At 43.1% G+C, this 20385-nt stretch overlaps 1 protein-coding gene across 1 annotated transcript; it reads left to right on the top strand.

The window, feature by feature from the left end:
- Positions 1 to 3826: 3826 nt before the first annotated feature.
- grpr (gastrin-releasing peptide receptor) lies at positions 3827 to 8526 on the top strand. Its single transcript, XM_077021066.1, has 3 exons — positions 3827 to 4466; positions 6129 to 6480; positions 6753 to 8526. The coding sequence occupies exons 1-3, from the start codon at positions 4063 to 4065 to the stop codon at positions 7134 to 7136; spliced, it is 1140 nt and encodes a 379-aa protein (XP_076877181.1). The 5' UTR covers positions 3827 to 4062; the 3' UTR covers positions 7137 to 8526.
- The last annotated feature ends 11859 nt before the right edge of the window (positions 8527 to 20385 follow it).

Genomic DNA, 20385 nt, shown 5'->3' with positions numbered 1-20385 from the left:
TGTGTACATGCGTTCGTTCATCACTGGTGAGACCTTCGAAACCACCTCTAAACATCAGTGGCAACTCACTCAGACATTTCATGTTGGGACAGAGCAGGAGTTTGACTGAAAACACTGCCTCTGAAGTTCTGACAGAGCCCCAGTGTGACCTTTCTAGACCACTGTGATGTGACAAAAATATTAGAGAAAATTATTACAGTAAGAGTAAGCAGCATTTTCCAACACCTTGTGAGCATACTAGTAAATTGCTGACTTTACAACAAATCATACAATGTTTGATTATATAATATAATCTATATTAATAATAGAGATTATTAATATATAATAGTGGAGCATTACCATTTTGTCACGGTAGACCAGGCCTGCCCCACAGGGGAGCCGCCCACTCCACTTGACTCCACCTCCAGCCCCACAGGGGAGCCGCCCACTCCACTTGACTCCACCTCCAGCCCCACAGGGGAGCCGCCCACTCCACTTGACTCCACCTCCAGCCCCACAGGGGAGCCGCCCACTCCACTTGACTCCACCTCCAGCCCCACAGGGGAGCCGCCCACTCCACTTGACTCCACCTCCAGCCCCACAGGGGAGCCGCCCAGTCTTCACTCCACCTCCCATGCACTCCCACAGTGTTACTCACCCGCTTATTCAATAATCACCTGCACCTGTTCCTCATCAGTCTCACGCCATGATTTAAGCCCACAGTTCCCGCAAGTCAGTGCTGTGCATTCCTTGCGCCTGCAGGAGTGAGCCTACAGGAGTGAGCCTACAGGAGTGAACCTGCATACGACGTCTACCGCTGCATCTCTTCCCAACGCCACGTTTAGTGACTTTGTGCCTTAATTAAGTGTGTTTGTTCTACCCCACTGTTTGTGTGCTACACAATCTTATTGATAGTACTGTGCTGTGCAATGAATATTAAAGAAACCACGGCACCATTTCCTGCGTCTGATGCATCTGTCACCCCATCACACATTATAACACACAGAGCTGACTGATAAAACCTACCTCATTTATTAACAAGTTGAACGGTGGTCATCAATTAGCATTAAAGCTAAATCCTGTATTGGAGGCCACTGGGCCTCTATTATGTAAATTATTATGTGGATTCCAACAGTATGGCAGAGATCAGGATTGGTGGGAGACTGTGTACCTTCCTATTTATAGATCTTTGTAGATCTTCTGGATCAGTTAAACTCTTAGTAAAAACAACTAAATTAAACAAAGCTGTTATTATCTGGGTTGGCTTCACAAACACAAAATAAAATAGGTTTGTCTTTCAGATTGATGCTCTGTTATTAGGCATGCATAATCAGCTATGTGGGCAATGCTGCAGGCTAACGATCCATGAGGCTGTGAACAGGAAAGTGCTCAAACAAATTACTACATGGAAGGCTGTGGACCCAAAAAAAAAAAAAAAAAAAAAAAAAAAAAAAAAAAAAGCACTTGCAGGGCCTTAGCTAGGGTTGGACAGATAGTGAGGACTGGAGGTTTGGCTAGGTTTAGTGAGGACCAGGAGTTTGGGGAGGTTGTCAGTGCTGTTTTCAAAATAACAATTATACATATAAAACATTGCATTTCATATAATATTAATATTATAATAACATTTTATTTGTAAAGCGCCTTTCTGGACACCCAAGGACACTGTACACACAGGAAAATTAAATACTATAAAAAATACAGATAAATATGCATAAAAATATAGAACACTACAATCTACAAATCTCACCCATATGCCACTTTAAAAAGATGAGTTTTAAGACCAGCTTTAAAAATATCTAAAGATGAACAAGCCCGCATTTCATCAGGGAGCCCATTCCATAGCATCGGACCCGCGACACAGAATGCTCTTTTCCCAGTGGAATTTAACTTATAGGGCGGAACCACAAGCAGGTGTTGGCTTGAAGATCTAAGCGTACGTATCGGGGAGTATGGCTGGAGTAACCTACTTAAGTAGGAAGGAGCAAGGTCATGCAAGGATTTAAAAACCAACACTAGCAGTTTATACTGGATGCGATACTGCACTGGAAGCCAATGAAGGTGACAGAGTAATATGCTCCCAAGATCTTTTATGGGTAAGCACCCTCGCAGCTGAATTCTGCACATACTGCAGCTTGCTCAAAGCCCGCGCAGGGAGGCCATACAACAGAGCATTGGAGTAATCCAGTCGGCATGTTACAAACGCATGAATCAAGGTCTCAGCAGCAGCAAAAGAAAGGAAAGGGCGAATCCTAGAAATACTCCTAAGGTGGAAGAAGGCTGCCCTACATGTATTTTTAATGTGTGACTCAAAAGATAACGTAGAGTCAAACGTGACTCCGAGATTTCTTACCTCAGCAGAGGTAGAAACCACCAAACCCGGAATACTAATAGTAGTGTCACCAAGTCTCCTAACTGTAGCAGGAGAAGCAATTATGATGGCCTCAGACTTTCTATTGTTCAAACTCAGGACGTTCTTCATCATCCATGCCTTAACATCCGTTAAGCAGCTCAACAAGGCAAGAGGAGGCAAGCTATGGGCAGGTTTGGTGTAGATATAAATCTGCACATCAGCATAGCAGTGAAACTGCAGCCCATGCTGCCTAATGATGTCACCAAGAGGAAGCAGGTACAAAATGAACAGCAAAGGTCTAAGGACTGAGCCCTGGGGGACTCCATGTAACACGGAACAAATTTCAGATTTAAAACCTCCAATAGAAACAAACTGCTGCCTGTCAGAGAGATAAGTGAACCATGCTAACGCAGTCCCTGTTATGCCAATCATATTTTAAAGCCGAGAGAGCAATAGGCTATGGCACACTGTGTCAAATGCTGCAGTCAGGTCCAGTAAAACAAGCAATCTAAGCAGTCCCTGGTCAGCCGCCATCAACAAATCCTTCACCACCCTAACGAGCAGTTTCAGTACTGTGATTTCTCCTAAAACCAGACTGAAAGACTTCAAACAGATCACAGGAATCAATATGTTCCTTTAACTGCGCAGCTACTGTTTGCTCCAACAGTTTATTGAGAAATGGGAGATTCAAAATGGGCCTATAATTATCAAAATTCTCGGGATCTAAGCCAGGCCTCTTGAGAACTGGAGTGATGGCTGCCAGCTTCAAACATGTCGGAACCATTCCTGAGCTAAGTGAAGCATTAATGACCATAGTAATAAGAGGACAGACAGACGGAGAACAGGCTTTCACCCATTGTGTTGGCATGGGATCCAGTTGACATGTCGTTGCCCTAGAGGTCAGAACAAGCTTGTATATAACATACATGGAAAGAGACCTGTTGATGTTCGCAAGGAATACATTTTTTTCTATTTTTAATTGTTTTGATTACCCCCTGGAATACATAAACACAAATATTACAAGAACACACAGTTTAAACAGTACGTCATCGGAACGCCATCTGAAGCGTACTAATGAAGAATAGTGATTAAGTAACGGCTTTTTTCAAAAGTAGCTAATAAGTCAATAAATATACTTAAAAAGAGAAAAATTAAAGCTAACAGCATAACACGTTTGTGATTTGGAAGAGAAAAATTAAAGCTAACAGCGTTACACGCTTGTGATTTGACGTCGATTTGTTCGCATTCCTTTTAATATCGATACCGACGCCTACACGAACTGATTTTAATCCGTGTCGTTGTGCTGAAACGTCAGCTAACCCACTTAAACGCTTCTTACAGATGACCGTTGTCCTGCTGCAACCTGCGTGAACTTCTGCGGTTAGTGCAAGCGGGCTTTGGCTCGTGTCCTCTCTTAGACACACTAAATAACGCGTGTAAACCGAATTAAGTTCCTCGGAGGAGGACCTTGGTGACCTCATAGCTCCAGCACCTGTTGTACAAAGTAGGCTACTGGCCTTTCTTCAACTTTTGGCGAGCGGACTCACATCTTGAGCGCAGGCGCACGAATCCTGCATATCTGAACGTCGCGTATCTTAACCTCGCCACACATCTCTTCATGCATGAGAGGAAGCGCGCACAGAAGCGCAAGACAACACTGTCTGCAAAAGGCAACGTAGTCTTAAGTAACTTACCAACTGAGATGATCAGAATGCTCCAATAACCCGGTAAAAATGTCTTTGGAAGCAACTTTTGTTTCAGTTCGTGATGAAAAGTCACTTTCTAACGAGTCCTGGGAGCCAAAGAACTTGGCGTCCGTGGAGACCTCTCCGTGGCGCACGGGCGTCGCTATCGCAGTCGTGTACACGCTCATAATCACCGTAGGACTGATCGGCAACATAACCCTCATAAGGACCTTCTGCACGGTGAAGTCCATGAGAAACGTCCCCAATCTCTTCATGTCCAGTCTCGCCTTCGGGGACATCCTTCTTCTCGTCACCTGCGCGCCTGTCGACGCCAGTAGATACCTGTCGGACGAGTGGCTCTTCGGAAGGGTGGGCTGTAAACTCATCCCCTTCATCCAGCTCACGTCCGTCGGGGTGTCGGTGTTCACCCTAACCGCTCTGGCAGCTGACAGGTACGAACTTAATACCACACAAGATCGCTGTGCAGTCGTGTCTTGAGACTTGAGATGTTCTAGCGACGAGGGCACAGAGGATAATGTACAATAAAAACATAATAAGCAGATAGAATAAGGTAGATTATTATTATTGCTCTTGTTGTTAAGAAATGTTTATTATAAAGCAATAATGTTTTATGAAACAATGTAGGCAATACAATTTGATATTGTACATACAAATTCACAAACACACTTATACACACATATGTGTGTATACACACACATCTTCAATATGCACCCTCAGCTTATTTCAGAACTTTAGCTCCTTGCTCTTCATGTGAGAATGTTTTCAGGACTGATGGAGAAGCATCATAGGTGCTGCTTCATGAAGCAAGCCAAGAGCGTGCAAAGCTGTCATCAAAATATAGAACAATTACTTCAAAGAATCAGATATCAAAGTTAGTCGATATTTGTTTATTAGAGCAGAATTGCGTGTTAATTCATTGGGTTGGCCTGTAATGTCGAAAACAATAATAACAATAAATACATACATAAATAAATAAATAATAGGCAGAGTATGTGTGTCCAAACCTTTGACTGGTATTAGTGTCAACGTGTGTTGTAAAAAGCACTTGTAGCTACCTATAGCTAAATTTGACTTGACTTGATAATCGTGTAAATATGCATTATGTTTATGTGCTGAAATGCTGTCCTTCGGCGTAGTCCAAAACACGTACGATCACAGCCTTGTGGAACAAAATGACCCGGTGACTTGATGGAAAAGAATTGGACGAATCGACACTTGGACTGTTCTGTTCGCGTGCGGACGCTCAAGAACTACAGAGCGCTGGATTGGAGTAGTCTGCTGTAAAACACAGAGTTCAGCACATTATATGTGTTACCTGACTGGAGTGGATTATAGTCTGGATATGTCGTTTCCCATAATTTATGCAATTTACAAATCAGACTCACACTAGATAACCCAGGATGAGGAAACGTGTCCCGTGTCTGGATAAGTCGGATATGCGATTGGGGAATTTGGCGTATTACTCAAACGCATTTTGTGAATAATCAAGACGACGTTCAATGAAGCTCAATGCTCAATAAACTGATGATTAAACATTTTTTAAAAAGACGATTCGCCTGTTTAAGAGAAGTTCTAATTATCACATTTTGGATGAGGGCTCTATGAAGCAGAGATGAGGAAACATATTGAGCATATATGATAAAGAGAAGTGTCGCGAGTGGCACTCTATTAACAGAGATGATTTGGATCTGTTCTTCATGATAAGAGCTTCCTTCACTGATTAACACGGATCCAGCAGTCCTGATATGGTCAATGCGTCACCACTGGCAAATACTGTCCACTCATTTATACCAGTAGATTGAAAACCTTAGAAGGGTTTCCAATGTGACTGAGACTTTGAAGTAAGGCAGATGGTCCTCATAAAAACAACAGACACGTAGTTATTTATACCAAGTATTACATTGATATGAATTTAATGGAACTTTGACTAGATTCTTATGCAGACCACAAAACTCTGACAGTTTTAGTTTATTAAATGTATTTAATCTATTCACACTCAATGCATTGAAATTGCTTTTAAAAATCGTGTGTGTATTTTTTATGTGAGTATGTGAATTTTCAACAGTGAAGATTTTACTATGTTTCTCCATCAGATATAAAGCCATTGTGAAGCCCATGGATATGCCAACATCTCACGCCCATGTCCAGGTCTGCGTGAGAGCTTCAGCCATCTGGCTCTTCTCCATGCTCCTCTCTGTCCCTGAGGCCGTTTTTTCAGACCTGCACACCTTTCACATCACGCAAACCAACGAAACCTTCAGGACGTGTGCCCCATACCCACTAGCGGGGGACCTGCACCCCAAAATCCACTCCATGGCCTCCTTCCTGATTTTCTACGTCATCCCCCTCCTCGTCATCTCCATCTACTACTTCTTCATCGCCCGGAGTCTGACGCAGAGTGTGGTTAACATGCCCGTGGAGGGGAACGTTCCAGTTAGGAGACAGGTGAGATGCTATAGTGTCTGATAATAATTTCCTCGTGTAATATCTGACATGTCATTCACAGAATGCAGCCTATGCAACAGGGGATGCCATTTCAGAACTATGTCAAAAAGATGATAAAAATAAAATGATAGTATGATCTCTAGACAAGCCTAAATGTACCTCCGGTGCTCCTATGGTATTGTGTAGAGTCTCAACACCCATGCTGAACCGAAGAGACCGGGGTCTTACATAGAGTTCTTTGTAAAAACCAACCTTTGCCCTCAACACCTCAGATGGAGTCGAGGAAGCGCCTGGCTAAGACGGTGCTGGTGTTTACGGGCCTTTTCGCCATCTGCTGGCTTCCCAGCCACGCCATCTACCTGTACCGCTCCTACCACTACTCCCAGGTGGACACCTCCACCGTGCACTTCATGGCCAGCGTGGCGGCTCGAATCCTGGCGTTCGCCAACTCCTGCGTCAACCCCTTCGCCCTCTACTTGTTGAGCAAGAGCTTTCAGAAGCAGTTCAACAAGCAGCTGTGTTGTCGCTGCTGCTCCGCGTGCTTCTGGCGACCACAGAGCGCCGGACGGGGCAACGCTCGCGCCAGCTCGCTCAAGAGCACGCACAATCACACGCTAGCTAGCTTCACGCCCGCCAGCAGCACAATCACACGCTAGCTAGCTTCACCGTCTGCCTTGAGGGATGTGTGTGAGTGGTCAATATTTCAGAAGGACATCTCTCTCTCTCTCTCTCTCTCTCTCTCCCTCTTTTTTCACTTCCTCTATCTCTCCTTCTCTTTCTCCCTCACTCTTTCTTCCTCCTCATATCTCTCTCTCTCTCTCTCTCTCTCTCTCTCTCTCTCTCTCTCTCTCTCTCTCTCTCTCTCTCTCTCTCTCTCTCTCTCTCTCCACCCTCGGTGTTCTGCATTGTGGTAGTAAATGTCAAATGTCATGACACACAAAATGTTTAGGTGCAAAGTGAAAAGTAAACTGTGTCCAAGAGATCTATGTCGCTGTAATTTTACAATACCGTCTTGCGTGGATTCTTACACTTTGCCCTGTTAAATTGGACAGATCCACAGTGAGCAAGCTTGCGTGGTTTTCAGCACGAATACAAGCTGCTTCTTGACGTCCTGTTTCTGTTCCAATCTAATTTCACACGTCTATGCTCATAAGAAGAAAATGAACTTCAAAAACAAATATTAGTGAACCATGTGAGAACTGTGAGTCTATTGCACCTGCATCTCTGAGTCCTGTGATGTGTTCAGTACAGTGGTTATAAACTGGCCCAGCGCTCATGTCATTAATGGCCTTGATCAGTTCATCAGTGAGAGACCCTGCAGTTCTGATAATGTGTATAATGTATATTTGATTTCTTTTATGCTATTATGTAATATATGTGTGCCAAAACGTTATTTTAATGAACAAAACTGAAGCCTGTTTAATTGTCCAGGCAATGTCCAGGCAATGCAATGTTAATAATATTTATGAGATAGTGGAAACCTGTATCATAGGAATAAGGACAGTTGTGAGCATTGATAGGACAACTAAACTTATTCAAATCAACCGCGATCAGCACTTTTTCTTATTGCCTGTCTTTCCTTAAAATGATTTTTTACATGTTTCAGATTTGTGGTCAGTTCTAAGCAATTGGTTTCTGTAGAGCTTCTGGGTATCGTTAAAAAAGATGGATACCCATTTTCATTCCATCTGCTCCTGTGACATATTCAGTCTTGTGTAGTCCTTGGAGAATAAGTGGGATATCAATTCTGTAGGGGCAGGGCAGTATAGTTGTTCTGTAGGGGCAGGGCAGTATAGTTGTTCTGTAGGGGCAGGGCAGTAGGCTATAGCTGTTCTGTAGAGGCAGTGCAGTATAGTTGTTTGGGGCAGGGCAGTATAGCTGTTCTGTAGGGGCAGGGCAGTATAGCTGTTCTATAGGGGCAGTGCAGTATAGCTGTTCTTTAAAGGTATAGTAGTTTGGCTGTTACAACTAGCACAGCAAATCAGAAAAAAACTGTAAAATAATATGACACTGTCCTTTCTGGCACCCTGTGCTTTTGTATGCATATGAGCTTTTTATGTATTTGTGAATGTGAATAAAACATTTTGACATTTCTCCTTTTATTGGTTATGTATGCGTGTAATTATTTTGTGGTATTTATGCAGGCTTGTTTATTACTAGTACATCTGGTCTTTTGTTCACATAATTTGACATAAATGCAGAAAGCTAATTAGTCAGTGACTAATCACTTATGAAATGTCTGAGGGACTACTAATTAGGGACTACATCTAATTAAACTAATGAAATAACCATTTTTGTATTCAACATAAAGTGGGACACTGTTCAGGCTTCAGAAAAAAAGATTATAAATCTAATAATTAAAAAAACATTAAGCCAAAAAATATATATTGTACTGTAAGTGCATTCAGAGGAAATAAAGAAAGAAATTCAGTATTCATAGAGCCAGACGTCTTGTTCCTCAGTCACAAAAAGGATAAATGTCCCAACAAACCCAGGCCCACCCGTATCACATGACTTCATTTCATCCTGCATTGACTTCTTATTCCCTGTATATGGGACGCAGTCAGCTGGTTCTGTCCTGCTGATCCAGAAGACTGATGCTAGGCGTCTAACGGGGACCGGGTAAACAGAGAGCCTCTTACCTTCACTGGCTACCTGCACAAATTGATCCTGAGATTTTATTGGTTGTTTTTAAAGCTCTGGATGGTAGTTCTCTGCCCTACGTCTCCGCCCCTCACCCAAGTCCAGCTTTACAAGCTCTAATATCCTCTATGCAGTTACTGTTACGTTCTCCACTAAAATGTGAAGGTGACACACACATTTTCAGGTGCTGCCCCCAGACTGTGGAAGCTGACCTCTTCTTATAAGGATGTCAATGATACTCTCTTCATGTTTTAAGCTTAATTTATCATACTTCTATTCCCAGGTTTCTGAAATTTTCTTGAGTCCTGCACACAGGTATGTGCTGCATGTCCAGGTAAACACTTATTTAGGTTTTCTTTTCCTAATACATAATTTTTTTTCTTATCGTTTCATTGTCTTAATATCTTTGCTATTGATGTTGTACTGCTAATGCTTAAACTAGTCGGCTCACATTTTAAAATAAGAAATGTACAATGCTAAGGGAGAGATGTACGAGTGTTTACGACTCGGGCTGACAATCGTGGGGCTGGCAGATGATCCCAGCATGTACGCTCTCTCTCCAAATTTAGCATCAGTCAGGACCCAGAGTCTGTGTCCCTTTCTCATGACAAATACGCCCTTCTCGGAGTGTGACAGCAAGCCATCTCCATTCGGTATAAACACATGTAGCTGCGGCAGTGACACAGGTGAACATCGAGCGCCTTGACTCAGACGTGCCAACACGGGCCGAGCGAAGGACTTCGGGTTCTGGAGAGTGTCAGGTTTCGCGCTAATGCCACTGGCAGCTCGACTGCCCCCATTTGTCCTTCCTCATGAAGTTCCTGCTGCCTGCGCTGTGTCCTGGACGTGGAGTCTTCCTCTTTGCAGACATGTGAACCACCTTTTGAAGCGTACCAATTTTGCACCACTCAAAAGTGCCTCTTGAAACAAATACAGATATAGACTGAAAGATCAAAACCTTTCTTATTATTATATTTTTGATGTCTGATCCTCACTCAAGTTCACAGCATGATGAAATGCATGAAACCTCTTTGTCTCCCCCAGTCTATGTAAATGGGGTTCTGTGTTTATAGGTTGAGTGTGTTTATATCTGAAATGGATTGAGTTGTTTATGCTGTAGTGTTGTATTGGAATATGTGTGTGCCACTGTCCCGGCCTGTGAAAGTTCCAACTCCAAATTAGGGGTATGAGAGGGAGCCATTTTCCATCTGTGACAGGTGTCAGGATGGTGGCCTGACTTGGTCCTGTTCTTCAGGATACCACCATACGGTGCTCCGCCTCTGAAAGTTGGGCTTTGTTTTATGGGGTTTTTTTTCCTAGGTTCAGAAAGTAAACGTCCTCACCAAGATTTTGCTCAGGCTTCTTGGATTGTGTTGATTCCACTCATTTTTTCTGACCTGCACTAATTAGAAAATCCAGAAAGCTTGAGTTATATCCTGGGAAGGAGTTTTACTTTCTGAACCTGGAATATCCATCTTTGGTCAGCTGTCCATGTCATTGTGTTTCATGTCTGTGTGTGTGAGAGTGTGTGTGTTGTGTATGTGTGTGTGGGGCGGGGGGGTCTGCATGAGTAGTCTCATCACAGGCAAAAGACTTGCAACCTGGATTTGCTTTTATGTGAAAAGCTGTTCAAGAGGAGGTCTATTTATTCTGCATGCCATTCACTTCCATGAGGACATGTAAGGCAGACCTGTGCAGACCTGACATAACCACCCATCACTTTCACAGGAGGGGTTCTTCCATGCTGACATACCATCTCACTAGATCTACAGTTTAATTCATTCTTAGAGACACCGGATAAAGTATTGCTTCTCTTGACATTTGGTAGGCAGTCTCCATTAATGGTTTTCATAAAAACCAGACCATCTAAAAATTATGTTTTTTCTGCACTTATTGTTTAAGGTTTTTTTAATGAGTGAAGGAATTCATGTTATATTTATTTTTTCATTTTGTAATTGTTTCTGATTTTGTTTTATATTATGGTTGTATATAATGTCTCTGAATGTGTCTGTAATTTAACTGCCGTGGAGACTCCTGTGAGGGAGACATCTAGATCAGGAGGTGAAAACCCCACACACACCCCTTTCTCTCACACAACCACTCCCCCCTCATCCACCCACCCACCCCTCAGCCACCCCCCTCCCACACCCACCCCTCTCCCTCACCCATCCCTAACCACCCCAATCCCACATCCACCCCTCTCCTTCATCCATCCCTAACCACCCCAATCCCACACCCACCCCTCTCCCTCACCCATCCCTAACCACCCCAATCCCACATCCACCCCTCTCCTTCATCCATCCCCTCCCTCACCCACCCCTCTCCCTCACCCACCCCTTATCCACTACCCCTCCCACACCCACCCCTCCTTCATCTACCCCTCATCCACCCCCCCACACCCACCCCTCTGCCTCATCCACCCTCCTCAGACTCCAGACTAACGCTTCTTATGGTTGATCACGTCCGTGTTGTCGAACAGTCTGCCTGATGTTATATTAGTTTCCCTTCTAGAAGTTTCCTTTCTTTCTGACTAAAACCCCTATGCATACAAATAAACACTGAGGATCAATACAGGCTATCGATGCTAACCTGAGATTTAGATTTCACTCATGCAAGAGAACACAAAACTAGCATTGTTTTTCACTTCAACCCCACTTGGAAGGAAAATTATCATTTTGAACAGTTCATGAATAAGTCGTTTAAATGTACCCAGTACATATCTGTGAACGCACACAGGAAATCACGGAATATTACAAAGCAAGTTTCTGTGTTTTTCATCTGTGATTGGGATCTGTTTTGGTTCTGAAATGAGCGGAGTCTCCCCCACTCTCTGCATGTTCAATGGGCCATGAACTTCCTGTAAATACCTCCCTGCCAAGAGCACGGCATCATGGGATTGTGATCAAAGCGGCTGAAAGAGCCCGGCATAAACAACAAACATGGTATTGCGCAACACAGCATCCTTCTTTCACCACAACACACTCTGCTGCCACTGATATCTTACCTTCACTCACATGAAAGACATCCCCATGCAATAAACAGTTAGAATGCAGTTTTTGAAGTCTGTACTTTATCACAGCCAAAGAGCTTCAGAATATAAGGAAGCTGCAACAACACAAGTTAAAATATTACATTAGAATGACAATCATATTCGACATATCTTTTTCATTTCTATTGAAATTCTATTAATTTCATTTTCTACAAATGAATCAAGAAATAATTTGTTAGAGCGGAAGTGAAAAAAGGTCAAGTGTTTACTTAGGGTTAGAAGTTCAATACGTTTACTTTGAAACAGTGGAACTTTTCTGTCTGATATAATCACTGCACTACAGACCTATACAGACTCCCAGTTCCTGTCACAGTATGCGAAACATACCCGGATGACCTACTACTTCCGCAAAATATTCCAGTACGCGAACAGAGCTATCTTCATGGTGTACTGCATCCCATCATGCAACGCTACGTTCACGTGACCCCGTAGTGTGCTTTGCTTTTGTCGCATACTGGAAACTGTATTGCATACTACTACTAGGACCAGTATGCAGTATCCAGTATATATTGAGTCCAGTATGCAGTATCCAGTATGTAGTAGTCTATTTCGACCACAGCCTATATCTTGATTATTATTCGAATATTCGAATAAAGAATCTCCTTTCTGCACTCACGCCTCACTTCCTCCCACAGTAAAAAAGCCCTCCAAAATAAATAAATACATAAAAGAATAAGCAGGATAAACATTCTCCAACACTTATCAGATTTGCTAATGCATTTCCCCACTAAATGAATAGAAGAGACAGTGGGATTCATAAGTAAATTTGAAATCACATTTGTGCTGACTTTATGTGACTAACTGACAATAGACACTGTATGTAAAATGACAATTTAGCACAATAAAATTCCTAATATTTCATGATTAGGCTGATCAGTACACCACTGGTACACACAGCTCTCAGAGAATGATATCAGTGCACTGAATCACAGAGGACTGCTGTGTATACAAGCATACACATATAAACACATACAGACATAAACCCAAACACGTACACGTATACAGAGGTGGACATTCCAGGTTCAGAAAGTAAAACTCCTTCCCAGGAGTTTACTCAAGCTTACTGGATTTTCTAATTAGTGCAAGCCAAGTAAAAATTGTGGAATCAACACAATCTAGGAAGCCTGAGCAAAATCTTGATGAAAAAATCTTCTGAACCTGGAATGTCCACCTCCACAAGTATATACACACATACACATATACACATACATATACAGATATAAACCCATATGCACACACATGTATACAATGTTCACACATACACATGTACATGACTGACAGTGTATGATGTTGATCTAGAGCAGGATACATTATTCACTGTATGCATCAGGAAATGGAACATGAACTTTCCATCTTATCTCTAGCATCCTCATAAACACTGAGCCGCACAATGTAAAGTCCTGCACTTAAGACTTACAGTATGCTTCAAATCCAGTTCATTCATTTCCTTTTCAAAGACCCTGTTCAGCAGCTTGGTATTCCGGTGTGCAGCAACACAGGAGGGCCACTGTTACAGAGATCTTAAGATCCAGACTAATTCTGCCATCTGAAAAGCACATCCTGAGTTATCCACATCTCATAATGACAATTCAGCATGGGGTCTCACAATGAGAGAAGCGCCCATCTGGTAGGAAGGACCCGGGCATGGACAAGTGTCCTTTTGGGGATTTTAAACCTGAATCAGTTGGTTTGATGCTTCTTAATCATCGAGTGAGTGAAGAAATAACACAATGCAGCCTTTGAGTGTGGCGGAGAGAGGTGGAGCGTGTGCTAGACGTGTAGATGAAAACATGGAGATGTCTGTGCTCCGACCTTCTTCCCCATCAACTCCAACAAAACCAAAGGCTGTGGACATGTGAGAGCTTCCTTTTGGAGGGGAAGGTTACTCTCACTGGACTTTAGATGGTGATTGTGTGGGGCCATTTCTCAATGCACAACCATTTCACTGTGTAAGGCCAAATGTCATAAATCAGAAGCACTTAAGGTGTAAATTCATGGACCAATGCCCACTACAGTGAAGCGGTTTTCTTATGTCTCTCGTGATCTCTCTGCTCTGTTATTTCTGAGAGGACACGGTTGTTTCTAAAAGTTCTCCTTGGAGAAGCTACTTGAAGAAGAGTACAATGAGGCTTTTCTGGCCTGTGGGAGAAGAAGGAAACCTTCTCAGCACACCATTCATCTTCAAAGGTGTAAAACTCCATCAGTAAGGCTGGAGGCCAGTGAAACTGACTCCTCTGAGAGGCTGAGACGCCTGCTCTCAGCTCACTCCTGCTAAAGACAGATTAAACAAGGCTAAACATCCATTATGGACCTACATCGATAGAAATGGAGCCACTCCACCTCTAGTGCCGTTGAGACTGCCACCTCTGAAGGTCTGTGTGTGCATGTGGAAAGCAAAAATATATTTATTTTTGGCAAGTTGAAGGTTTGTTTCGGGAGTTCTAGGATATACACCTTGCACTGTCTGCAGCCTTTGACTAGTTTATATTCCACAATCTCATTGCAAAACAGAAGATAGAGAGTATTATCGCAAAAGCATGAGCCTTTTCCACTGCTCTAGTCCCGGAAAATGAAAGAAAAGTATTTTCCAAGCCCATTGCTGCAAACCATTTGAGGTGTAAACAGTGATGGCCTGCTGCCATTTGCAATATATACGCTAAAATGGGTACATTTCGCACCTGGGAGGAGACTGAGAAAGGAGATGGAAAAGTGACCGTAATCTCAGCATGAGGTGCTGGATCCAGTCTACGGTCTAGGAGTGGGGGCAGATTCCGAGTCAGCACCACCCTGAGCAGCCAGGAGAGGGAGAACTGGGCATCGCCCCCCCCCCCCCCAAAACCCTGCTGCTCACAACTCAAATCTCCACAATGCCCCAGCTAGAGAGGTGGAGAAGTCTCCACCTCAATCTTCTTATCCTTACTTTCTACTGCAGGGGTAATCAATTAAATCTTTCCGCGGTCCATTTTTGGCAGATAGCTCAGACCTTAGGTCCGGGTCCGCGGTGGCGAACGAAAGTTGTTGAGCGGGGGGGGGGGGGGGGGGGGGGGTGTTGGCGAACGAAAGTTGTTGAGCGGGGGGGGGGGGGGGGGGGTGGCGAACGAAAGTTGTTGAGCGGGGGCGAACGTAACACTCAAATGGGTGGTGAACGTAACACTCGTCTGAAAATAAATTCTCCGGTTTAAAATATAGTCTCCCGTTAAAATTTTTTTGGCATTTGGGTCCGTATCAGGAATGTGATTGGGTCCGGACAGGACGGCGTTCGGGTCCGGATCCGGACCGCGGTCCGCCATTTGGTGATACCTGTTCTACTGCCTGTTCTCTGAATTTCACCTATTGCTGTATGTATTTTGCCTGTTTACAAAACTCTGTTTACAAACAGAGTCTGTTTACTGTCTGGTATTTCCTTTTTGTTTTTCTTTGCCATGTGCTGGTTTTGAGCATCGCCTGTCTGTTATTCATATCTTGGACCTGTGCTTGCCTCACAAACCCATATCACCTATATCGCTTTACATGTATTTCTGTCCCATTACACTGGGTGGTTTGGCATCTTTTCAGACTGTATGTATTAAGGGGTCGCAATGTGACTTTCTTCTAGCATAAACCTTCCAGATTTACCAACAAAAACGAAACAATGCTACTTTTCCCGTGTCATGTTGTGTGCTCGACCCTAAGTAAAGGCACTTTGGAGATCTGGTTGCCTTTTCTAGGTGACTGTGCTACACGGTAAAGACTATGCTGCCCTGTAATTTAACGTGGTACTGTTTAATTAATAGACTGTGCTGCTTTCAGGTTGACTGTGCTATTATAATAGAATAGAATAGAATAGAATAGAATAGAATAATGGTACCGATCCCACTAGTGGGAAATTAAGTAATAATCAAAAGCTGAAGTTACACCCTTGATTAAGTATAATTGGATTTACATTTAATTAAATTAATTTCGCAATGCCATAGATGTTAGCATTGTGTCTTCCTTAATTATGCAGCTTTCATTTATTATTTGTTTTTGCTTATTAGTATTGTTACTGTTGCTATCCCACTAAAATAAGCCACTGAAATAAGTCTCAGGTATCATAGATGAATCCTTTTTATTACTTCCCTTCAATAATAGTTCTGTTATATCAAGCAAAGGATGACTAGGACCAATAATAAATTATAAAAATTTTTATTTATAATGTAGTTTACATTTGAAAACAAACCTCAAAGTGTCACATGGTAAAATACATAATAAAAGTACATGATAAAATATACAGTAAAATACATGATCATAAACAATTTAAAAAAACTGTAAAAATATTTTTAAAAGTCCACCACATAAAAGTCTATAATGTTCTACATTTAAAAGCTTAGGATATAAAAACCTAATTACAAGCAATAAAATTTCCTAAAAGGATCTTTTTTAAAACTTAAAGACCTTATACTCTATCCTGGCAGAGACGGGAAGCCAGTGAAGAGAATGGAGGACCGGGGTGATGTGTTCATATTTTCGCTCTCTCATCAGGACCCTAGCGGCACTATTCTGGATGGACTGTAGCCTCTGAAGGCTCTTGTTTGGGGTCCCGATGAGAAGAGCATTGCAGTAATCCAGTCTGGAGGAGAAGACGGCATGAACCAGCCCTTCTGCAGTCGGGTGAAGTTTAGTAATATTTCTGAGGTGGTGGAAGGAGACCTTGCAGATGTGATTTATATGGCTTTCAAAGGTGAGTTGTGGATCAAGAAGGATACCAAGGTCAGTGACTGAAGAGGTGAGTTCTCACCAGAGAAAGTGAAATTGGTTATGGATGTTGGCTGAGTGTAAGTTTTTTGAGGAGTGGTCTGATTATGGCAGTCTTCAGGGCCTGAAGACATACTCAGCCTGAAGAGAAAGGTTTATTACAGTGGTGATCAGAGGACTTATGGTGGAGATATTTGCTTTCACAAGAGCTATTGGGGATCCAGGGCACAGGTGGAGGGTTTCATCCTTCTGATAAAGCCTTCAACGTCTTGCTGTGAGACCTCTGGGAAACAGTTTAGGGGCTGTGAGCCCTCCAACTGTGAGTAGGTCTTCTGTATGTGAGGATGGGGAGGGGTTAGAGAGACAGGAACGGGTTGTTTCAATTTTTGATATTGTTGCAGTGCTCTTCTGTGGTTTCGGTGAATGAGGGGATTTGCGGTTTAAGGAGATGATTTATGGTTGAGAACAACTGCTTAGAGTTGCCTATATTGTTTTTAATGATGCTCCCATAAAAATGTGAGCACGCCTCTCTAAGGGACTTTGAATAGGCTTTTTGGTGTTCCCGGTAAGCGAGCTTAAGAACAGTGAGGCCAGAGGCCTTGTAACACCGCTCAGGGGCACGTCCGGCTGCCTTCATTGCCCGTAAATTGTCATTGAACCAGGGGGAAGACCAAGAGAAGGTCACTGTTCTGGTTTTAACTGGAGCGTGAGAATCCAAAATATAGCACAGTGTTTTATTGTAAAAATCCACTGCAGCAATGGCTGATGAGAAATCTGTACGAAGAAAAAGCTGTAAGTCTGAGATCATAGCTTCAAGATGAATGTTTTCCAGGTTTCTGAAGCAGATTTGACGTTTGGGCTTGATGGCGACTGTCTTGTGATCTGAAACACCCAGATTGTACACTGACAGATGTCAGCCATGACCGAATCAAGAGTGTGGTCCCTGGTGTGGGTGGGGACGTCGACAAGTTGACTGAGGTTGAAACAGTCCAACAGCTGAAGAAATTCAGCTGCAAAGCGGCAGGATGGAGTGTCAACATGGATGTTTATATCCCCAAGTATGACGACATTGGCAGACGTTACACAGAACGTTGAGAGGAGGTTGCTCATCTCAGAAATGAAGACCGGGTTTAGTTTGGGTGCCCGATAGACGAGCAGTATTGTCACCAGCGTAGATGGTGTTTCATAAAACTCACAAGAAAAGTTAAATCTCATCCTAACCATTTTATGTCTTCCTACATAAGGCAGCTTGTGTGAGGTACTACAGCGTTTCCCAGCTGCAGTGCAGTACAATGGAATCAATAGGGGCAGTACTCAGGGCCAGAGTGGGACACTTTTTTCAGCCCGAGAGTTTCATGCCCAAAAACGGCCCAAAATTATTTTTCCCTCCCAATCGGCCCAAACTAGACACTGACATGAGCCGGCCCATCGGGAATCCTCCCGAATCTCCCGATTAGCCACTCCGGCTCTGGCAGTACTGAAGAGGCAATGTCAAGTGGGTGGAGCCATGTGCAGTGGGTGGAGCCATGTGCAATGGGTGGAGCCATGCGCAATGGAAGGAGCCATAATCAATAGGCTAGATCTGTAAAGATCTAACGTCACATAAACTGTGTTCCTCAGTGGATGGTGGGTTCCCTCTGGAGTCTTGGTCCTACCAAGGTTTCTTCCTAAATTCCACACAAGGAGATTTCCCTGCCACTCTCACCACTTGTTTGCTCATTATGGCTCTGAATTCATATATCTCTAAAGTTGCTAAATAAATTAATTTGACCTTGACTGAGTGAGAGGAGCAATAGGCAGTATAAGCAAACGAATGCACACACACACAGAAGCACAAACACACAGATACACAAGCACACAGATGCACCAACACACACAGATACACAAACACATACCACATGCATGCACACATACGACGGAGATCGAGATGCACACAAGTACACAGCAGTGCAGAGGCACTGAGATCAGAGAAAGGTCAGTGAAAGGTCAGAGACCGCGCCGCACGCAATTTACAATCAGAGTGCGGAAACAGAACCAGCTCATCCACCGAGACTTGCGTGCAGCCCATATTAATCAGAAACAGCTCAGAGAGAACACACAAAAGCAGCTGATTGACCCAAGGGAGACAATACTGGCAAAGACACTGAAGATGTGGTCTTGTGGAGGGAGGCACGAGATTAGAGTGCCATTTAACCAGGACAGGACACAGTGCAGCGAGTTCAGTGTATTTCTTTCAGTGGCACGTCAGGTTAAAGAACGCGTAATCAGAGAGTTGTTATGCAATCCAGACTCGCAGGCGTCTCAGATCAAGCCTCCTTCTGGGGATCTTTGCCATGCTGCATTCAGAAACCCGACATGTTTACACGATGGACGTTTGACTGCGTTTTCTATGTCTTTCTGCGTTTTTGTATCGGTTCAACGCTCCTTCAACCATGCAGCTTTCTGGGCTTCTGCTGAAACATCGAGGCTCCCAAACCAGCATATGATGCAGCTGCAGATGAATGAGGCTGAACAGTATTGATCTCAAATCAGTCAGTGCTGTGCTGGTCATAAAATTGATTATGAAAGGCCACAGAGTTGAAGGTGGTAAAGGAAAAGCATGGCATCTTCATGGCATCAGACATAATCAATTGTGTCTCAGCTGGTGTGAGCGAGGTGGCATGATGAATCTTTGATATTATTCAATAACGGGTTGACGTCCATCTGAATCTACGTAAGATTTGCAGTCTGCTGACAATAACCTTGACAGTCTAGTCACCCTGTTTTCTCTATGCTTGGTGAACCCTCTTGTCACGTCTAGCCCCGCCCCCACCTGTCAAGTGTACCTTTTGTTTTTCTAGCCACGTGTCTATGTTTTGGTTCCTCATGTGTTTCTCCTGCCACTCCCATGACATTTGTAACCCCGCCCCTTGATTATCACTGCCACCCGTTTCCCTTGTTAGTCCAGTGTATTTAAACCCTGTTCTTTGTCTTGTACAGGGCTCGTTATTGTGTGAAAGTTGTTTCGTGTGTGTGTGTGTGTGTGTGTGTGTGTGTGTGTGTGTGTGTGTGTGTGTGTGTGTGTGTGTGTGTGTGTATTGATTTTTTTCAAATCTGGTGTTTCCAACGCAAGTCAAGTGTTTCTAGTATTTTGCTGTGTGTTTCCTTAGTGATTTGTTCATTTCCTCCTTTATATTAATTGTTCTGTGTGCTTTAAATTGTCCTGTATATTAGTTATATATAGAATAGAACAGAATAGAATAGAACAGAATCTTTATTGTCACTGTACTCAAATACAAAGAAATTTCACGTCTTCTCTTACAGAGGTCACAAAGCTACGCAAAGTTGTGCAAGTTAAAAAATATGTACAATGTAAATATACATAGTTCAGTACACATATTTACAGGATGTAAAATGATCAATAATATTAAGTAAGTATATACTGTGAATTGATTATCTGCTGAAGTAGTCTCTAGGGGTGGTGTGTACAATATAGATGTATATGTCACAGGTGTGTGTGT

Source organism: Brachyhypopomus gauderio, chromosome 1 (assembly GCF_052324685.1).
Source record: "Brachyhypopomus gauderio isolate BG-103 chromosome 1, BGAUD_0.2, whole genome shotgun sequence".
Taxonomy (NCBI): Eukaryota; Metazoa; Chordata; class Actinopteri; order Gymnotiformes; family Hypopomidae; genus Brachyhypopomus; species Brachyhypopomus gauderio.
This window is presented reverse-complemented; position numbering and strand designations above follow the sequence as displayed.

Bases quoted from the DNA above. Each gene is read 5' to 3' on its own strand.
- grpr (XM_077021066.1), top strand. From the start codon at position 4,063: ATGTCTTTGGAAGCAACTTTTGTTTCAGTTCGTGATGAAAAGTCACTT. The intron at 4,467-6,128 runs GTACGAACTTAA...TTTCTCCATCAG, and splicing joins ACCGCTCTGGCAGCTGACAG to ATATAAAGCCATTGTGAAGC. The intron at 6,481-6,752 runs GTGAGATGCTAT...TCAACACCTCAG, and splicing joins ACGTTCCAGTTAGGAGACAG to ATGGAGTCGAGGAAGCGCCT.